Source organism: Monopterus albus, unplaced genomic scaffold (assembly GCF_001952655.1).
Source record: "Monopterus albus unplaced genomic scaffold, M_albus_1.0 scaffold186.1, whole genome shotgun sequence".
Taxonomy (NCBI): Eukaryota; Metazoa; Chordata; class Actinopteri; order Synbranchiformes; family Synbranchidae; genus Monopterus; species Monopterus albus.
In genome coordinates, this window is record NW_018128066.1 from 14,830 (window position 1) to 21,877 (window position 7,048).

Consider the following 7,048-nt stretch of genomic DNA (forward strand, 5'->3'; position numbering starts at 1 on the left):
TTTTTTAGTATAATACTTGTGTGGTGTAGAAGTGGATCATTTATTGCTTGCAAACCAATGATGGTAAGATGATGTCATGGGGTAGGACTGGATAAGTCTGACTTCTTCCTACTCCATTCAAGCATGTACTAGGTATAAGCAAATTCATATTGGATTATGTGTATGTGTGTTGTCATATCAACTGTTTTTACATGCTTGAAAGAATAAATCAAATCAAATCAAATCAAATCAAAGTATTCCTGATATCATCAATGTCATGATAAAGTCTTTAAGAAATAAATTAGATATATATTTAAAAAATTATCAAATTTTCTGGAAAAGCTATTTTATTGCTTGATTACCTTACGCTCAATGTAGTTTGTAAAATGAGTCTCTTCCCAAGTTAAAATGGGCCACAATAAAAAACCACAAAAACCTACCTGCATATGCTAAAATGTTTTATCAGTCACTCTACTTCTCATTATTTAGTATCAGAAATGTCATCATTGATGTTTTCCATGCTTAGATTAACAAATACATTATGTTTTATATATCTAGTGGTCTAAAAGCTAAATGAATAGGCTACCAAGTGAGGATTAATTAGGAAACACTATTGGTTTGTATTTGCAACAAATATGTTTTGTCACTTATATGTCTCCATGCAAATAAATTTTTGTATGGCTACTTGATTTTCTTTGTAAAAGTACTGGTATTAAACCACTATAAAGGATAACAGTAGATGTTTTAGTAAACTGCTTTACATTGCAGAGAACAATATGTCAGAGGAAAGAGGCAAGAAACACAGGAGGAGAGTGGAAAGGAACAGACACAGCAATATAATCAATGGACAGACAGGGGACATGGAACAGTACACAAAAAGAACAAGGATTGGGCATAGGGTTCAGGTTAGGTCACTGTCCAGCCCCCCCACAACTCTGCAGTGCAGTATGACTTTACTTCTCTTTCAGTGTATATAATAATAAATAATAGTAAATCATCAAATAAATGCCAATAAAGAAAAAAATATAAAATAATTTAACTGATGTTTTTGCTCAGAAGGCTTGCAGGCCCATTTTACAGAACCAGGGTCCATTTTATCTAATCATAATAGGAGGCATCTAATATTTAGGCTGGAGGACAGGGAATGCTTACACAATTTATTCGAGGGCCCGAAATATTCTAGAAACATATCAATTGACATTTCCTTCTTGCCTGCTCTTCATTACCCCACCCGTCACCCGATTCGGTTTCGCCGTGCTTTGACGTTTGTGGCACCCGGAAATAAAGGCAGCGAGTGTGAAGCGGCGCATTTGTTCTCCTCTCTCACTGCCAGACAAACCAGTCTAGACGGAAAACATGGATTCAAACACGACTATTTTGAGAGTCAAGAGAAAAAGAGGAACAGATCCCGCAGATGCTTTGTTGTTGGCGTGCAAACGTATCCGGCCTGAAGCGTCCCAAAGCTCTGGCGAAACGGTACCGGAGCCTAATGAAGCTGAGGTGGAAAACTCCGTATTCAAACTCGTGGCGACCGTAGCGACACAGGTGAGAGGCCCACCGGTACAACCACAGCTACCGTGCTGGCTAATGATAATGCTGCTGGCGGTGAGAACGTTAGGGATAGCTTAAAGTAAATAAATCCCGATATAAACAGCGATGTAGAAGAGTTGACTGGTTGAATTTAACTAGTTAAAGTGATGGTTGCCGTTGGAAAACAGCACGCGTGCTATACTATTTTAGTTGTTGTTGGCCTAGCACTCAGGCTAGTTAACGCTGCTAGTGCGCGTTAGCAGTACGCTCGTCCCTAATTTTGCATCAGCCTTTGCTAGCGTTCGCTTATTTTGAAGTAGCTGTGACGTGTTTGCAGGCCTCAAAATTACACGGCTTCATCCCAAATAAAATCTGTCGTAGCTTTAACATTAGAGTGTACTTAGTGCTGGACATTTAGCTGAGTCACAGCCATTACATAGGCTAATTAGTTTGAACACATTCTGGTAAAGACCGTTTTAAAGGTCCACCCATAGAAGGTATGGCCCACACAAGTTAACGTAACTACAAACTGATTAGTTGTTCTTTCTACCTTTACATATACTAACCATTGAAGTGTCTCGGCTCACTGTGACATTTTGATAGAATAAGTGACTTTTCAGTGATGCAATGAAGATTGAGTTTAAATATAGGTATGTAGTGAGATGTGTTTTTTATGAAGTATTTAATGCTGCATATTTGAGGTTCTTTCAGTATCTGAGTGTCAGACAATAAAGCGACCTGTCGTCTTATCTTTCTCATCTCGTCGCCAGGATGCTCCTGTGCAGGCGCAGGTTCGACAGGCTTTGGCTCGGCCTCGCGTGGCCCACGCACTGCGCCCCTCTGCTGCCAGTTCACAGCGGATAACTGGGGACCTACGAAGCACAAAGTGGAGCACCCGAAGGGAGGAACGCTACAGAATAGTCTCTAGCCACCGTACCGGGCTGTCAAGTCCAGCTGAGCAGCAAAAACCCCAGACAGATGACTCTGAGGGGGCAGAGGAAACTGGGAAAGAGGAGGACAAATGTTGGGGTCTTGGTGAAGTCCAGGTGGTTGAACTTATACGTGAGAATGTAGAAGATGAGGACAAGTCATCTGCCAAGGTAAGTTAAGTTTTGTTGTAGCTGATTTAGTGATGTGTATTAAGTTGTTTTTGTAATGCATTCATAACATTACTGCTTATTGATATTGGTGACCTAATTGATATTCATAGTTAAAAAGAAATGTGATAGAAATGATGTTGCTGCTTCAAGTAACAACCAGTAGTGTAAAACAGTTGAGGATCCTTTTTAGGAAGAATTTGGATCACTCATTTATTAAAAATGTAGTGGTTTTCTTTTGTTCCAAGAAAACAAGCATGTTGGCCTTACATGCTTAAAAGGTAGGAACACAATGGTAGTAACATCCTGGTAGATGAATGGCTAAAGGTGCCTAATGCGGTTCCCCTACATTAACAGAAGTTAAGTTTACATTCAGTGCTACACACCATCTCACAGGTCTAACAAATGAATAACTCCCCACCACTTTTATGTTGGTATACTAGTGTGATTTCACTGGCAGGAATCTGTATGAGTGCTTTCTTTTTGCATGCACAAAACCAACCAACAAAACTGTTAATAATAATTTTTAAAAAGTAGGGATATAAATTTGTGGATAAATTGATGCTGCACATTTACTTATTACTGGTTTGGAAGGAAAATTACAATGCATGTGCACCTTTCTTCCCTGACTGCCTGTCAGACCCTGTGACTGGTGCCACACAAAGCAGGCAAATGGCATCAAGAAGGAAGCTTATATCACCATGCTCCATCCACCAGAAAATAAATTAAAATCAGTAGCACAGGATAAACCTCAGTTGTGATGAATTATTTTCTCCTTCTTGTTTTTCTGAAGATGCTATTCACAGACCCTGAAGTAATCCTGTGTAACAACACGAAGATGCTGCGGGAGCATCTGAGCATATCTGGAGAGAGACCTGGGGGGGAACACCGGGAGCGGGACGATGACTACGTCTACGATCTTTACTACCAAGAAACAGTCACACCAGGGTGGATCCACGACATCCTGTCTGTTAGGGCCTACACTGATGAGGGAGAACTGGTGTGTGTTGATGGATGGATGGACAGATGAGTGAGTGAATGGAGACATGGACAATAATAATGAGTTCACACTGTTGTATGCTCACTGTGAAATTATCATTTGAATGAACTGGTGTGGGTTGGCTGACCTACGAGAGTAACAGTAGTAGTGTGGTTCCTTTTTATTGTATGTACCTCAAAAGTGTTGCCTAAGTCTGTAGGACTGTAGGCTATATTTCCTGCATTCCCGACAGAGGGATTGGAAAAAATGTATCTTGCAAGTTTTAAAGTACCCAGCAGGTGACTCCAAAAGTTGGCCAGTGGAACAAAATGAAAGTGCTAAGTCTAACTTAAACTGAGGCTGATTTATTTTGAAATAAGGCATCAGCAAGGCTGAGGCTTACAGATAAATACTTTTTTTTTTTAATCCCAGGTGCCTGAACTAGTGGCTCATGAAGAGGAGGTGTATGATGATGAGGATGATGAAAACGAGGAAGGCAACTGGAGGAATGACTACCCCGACGAGGAAAGTGACACAGATAGTGACAGAGAGGAGCGCTATGGTGGTATGCATTAACAAAAAAAACCAAACCTGTATATTTATCTCCAAAGCCTACACAGTCACAACATTTTAGATAATGTGAATGCTTGTCACTTAAGGTGAATTGTGCTTGTTGCTCTTTTTTTTTTTAAAAGTTTTTCTTAATCGTTTTAGTACAAACACATTTCCAAATGCTAGACATTTTACACCATCCCTCCTGTCATTCACTGGTTGGTGTCTGCCTTGTGTATGCAGGCTACTGGGAGGAGGAGCACTCGTATAGCCGGAGGAGCTGGGGGCGCTACCAGAGAGAAGTGCTCCATGAGCCGGGCTACCATGGTGAAGGTGACAACGAGGATGATGATGGAGACAAATACAGTTCGGATTGATCTACCCCTTAACCCCCTGCCTGTCAGTGGATCTTCCCAGTGCCCTCCCCACAGATAACACCATACTCAGTAGACCTCTGTGTAGCCAAGAGTGGAGGAAAACAAGAGCTAGAATGGCACAGCATCTAGAAACATGCCTAAAATATTGTTGAAGAAATCTTCAAAGCGTAGCATTCATCAGTTTCTATGAATTTGATTTCCTAATTTCAGTTAAATCTCACTGATAAACATATCGCGTTAACTATGGTGTTGGCACCCGGTGTTTTCAGTGAGTTAAATTTTATATGCCAAAGTCATTAATATGTCATTGTTGAGAAAGTGCATACACATAATCTATGCCTCTGTCTTTCCTACATAGATTTTGAAAGAGTAGGTGTTATTTCCAGAAGGGTCCAATGTTTTTTTTTTTTTTTTTTTTTTTTTAATAGTTTTTCTGGTGTGGAGTGTATTTGTGTGTGTGGGTGTTTGTTCGAGGTTGATGTGTGTTAGAAATGTGGCGCATTAGTGTGATATGCCTTGTATGCTTTTTGCTGTTAACACTTCTGTTAGTGAGATGTCTTGGGCTGTGTGTGGTTGCATTTTAGGGTGTTTGCATTGTGTGTGTGTGTGTGTGTGTGTGTGTGTGTGTGTGTGTAATTATAATTTGCTTAATGTGAAAGCATTGTTATGGGTATGCGAGTGTGGCTCCAATTCCCCTCGAAGTTCAGGTTGTTTCTCTCGGATGCTTGTGGAATAAAATTTTTGTAAATATGTAGATGTGTATAAAAAGCTTTCAAAATAAAACGTGTCAATTTTTTCAATATGGTAAATGCACAGGTGTGTTCGTTTTAAGAATTTGATTTGCGTTATGTTTGTTAGGACAAAGTACTCAATCAATTATAAAACTTAAATTCTCTACTCGGAGTGGAGATTTAACATATGTAGTAATTCAAGGTCCAAAGACGGCATCACCCAGTGAGCCACAGCTGAAGAGGTCTATGTGCATCAGTAAAACCAATGGGCCACATTTACCAAAAACTTCCTAAATGCTTTCTTAAATTTCTTTGTAGGTTGTTCTTAAGAAATGTCCTAAGAATATTCTGTCTGATTCATGAGCATGTTCTTAAACCACAGAAATGTTGGCAACTGTGTTACAACAGGACATTATCTGAGCTATCTGTGAGATAGGCCTGCAACAGGTGAATGTAGACAACCAGTCCCAGCTGGTCTGAAATTCTGCATAAAGTGTTAGTTTTAAAAACAGACTCTGTATCTGCACTAAAGGAAAGTCTCATTTCCTGTGTAAGGTAATAATGAGCAGTGAAGTGGTCTAACAATTGTAATTGCATTACTGCACATTAAAGCTTCACTTCCCTTCACTTAATGCACAAGATGAAGCACTTGAAACCAAGAGGTGCCATTTGAGCTAAAATACGGATTGTTTATAAGAGCAGTTTACTTGTTCCCATTTAGAACAGGGTGTACAGTACACAACTGGACTTAAAGACAGCACTGCAATGGACAACTAAAATGCTGTTGATATTGAGCATTGTAAAGAATTTTGAGTCAGCTGATTTAGTGCTATGCACAGTAATGCAACAGGAAGGCTACACATCCTTCAGTTTTAGACACAACCCTCCTCAGCCATGTGATTATTACAGCAAATGGAAAAACCAGTGTTCTAATTCAAAATATAGCAAGTTAAAAGGTAAAAAAACAAAACAAACGGACAATGGCACCAGAATTACATAAAAGTAATGACATCAGGGTGATGAGTTAACATTTTCTCTTAGCAGGATATAAAACTAATTTTCTTTGCTTTTTCCATTCAGGAGGTGAATATGACTATGATGTGAATTCTCTGGTGAGATACTGCACACTCATGCATACAGTGTGCAGTATTTTTAGGTTCAATGGCTAAGTTCATCGAACAAAATGTGCTCATCATTATAAGGCCCCTGTGGTTATGTACACAGCACCTCAGTCTCACAGGCCCATACTACTCCAATGGCATTTATACAATTACACATAGAACTGAGGCAAATCGTTTATTACAGAGGTCATTAAATAGTGTCATGAATAAACTGTAAAAAAAAAAAAAAAATACAATAATGTGCAATATAACATTACTCTCTGTTTAAAGTTGAAATCCTTAAAGGTCCTTGATTTGTGCATCTGTGGGAGCATTTCACTGTTGTAAACAAGTCTGTGATGTTTGAGCATCAGCCCAGTGAACAGCATGAAAAAAAAATGAAGTCATAAGTACTTTTCTCACAGCAGGATCCCTGGTCTGGTCCCCAGCTGACTGTCAGCTATGAGGATACAGTGACCGCAACGTTGGGTTTATTCCCTTTTGTCCATCTCTGTCGGCACGCAGTAGCAAGTGTACTGGGTGACGTAAGTCAAAGAACCTGCCGTAAGAGACAACAACATGTTGGCTGAGAGAAGGCAAGGAATGATACAGTTAACCTTAGAAGTGTGCCTTGGGGTGCTGGCTGAATGGCAAACTCACAGAGTAGCTTGGTGATGACAGGTGGTCGTTTGGACACTGGTAA

At 39.8% G+C, this 7,048-nt stretch overlaps 2 protein-coding genes across 2 annotated transcripts in view; one reads left to right on the forward strand and one right to left on the reverse strand.

Moving 5' to 3' along the window:
• The first annotated feature begins 1,200 nt into the window (after nucleotides 1-1,200).
• slc7a6os (solute carrier family 7 member 6 opposite strand) lies at nucleotides 1,201-5,292 on the forward strand. Its single transcript, XM_020617121.1, has 5 exons — nucleotides 1,201-1,524; nucleotides 2,280-2,609; nucleotides 3,400-3,606; nucleotides 4,018-4,150; nucleotides 4,381-5,292. The coding sequence occupies exons 1-5, from the start codon at nucleotides 1,336-1,338 to the stop codon at nucleotides 4,512-4,514; spliced, it is 993 nt and encodes a 330-aa protein (XP_020472777.1). The 5' UTR covers nucleotides 1,201-1,335; the 3' UTR covers nucleotides 4,515-5,292.
• Nucleotides 5,293-5,931: 639 nt separating this feature from the next.
• slc7a6 (solute carrier family 7 member 6) overlaps nucleotides 5,932-7,048 on the reverse strand; it is a 5,956-nt gene continuing 4,839 nt past the window's right edge. Inside the window, 2 exon segments of the mRNA XM_020617187.1 lie at nucleotides 5,932-6,904; nucleotides 7,006-7,048. The exon segment at nucleotides 7,006-7,048 is cut by the window's right edge and continues 49 nt beyond it. Of these exon segments, the coding sequence (XP_020472843.1) occupies nucleotides 6,837-6,904; nucleotides 7,006-7,048 (111 nt within the window). The 3' untranslated portion in view covers nucleotides 5,932-6,836.

Excerpts from the sequence above, each read along its gene's own strand:
- slc7a6os (XM_020617121.1), top strand. The coding sequence starts at position 1,336 with ATGGATTCAAACACGACTATTTTGAGAGTCAAGAGAAAAAGAGGAACA. Across the intron at positions 3,607-4,017 it reads ACACTGATGAGGGAGAACTG|GTGCCTGAACTAGTGGCTCA; the intron begins GTGTGTGTTGAT and ends TTTTAATCCCAG. Across the intron at positions 4,151-4,380 it reads CAGAGAGGAGCGCTATGGTG|GCTACTGGGAGGAGGAGCAC; the intron begins GTATGCATTAAC and ends TTGTGTATGCAG.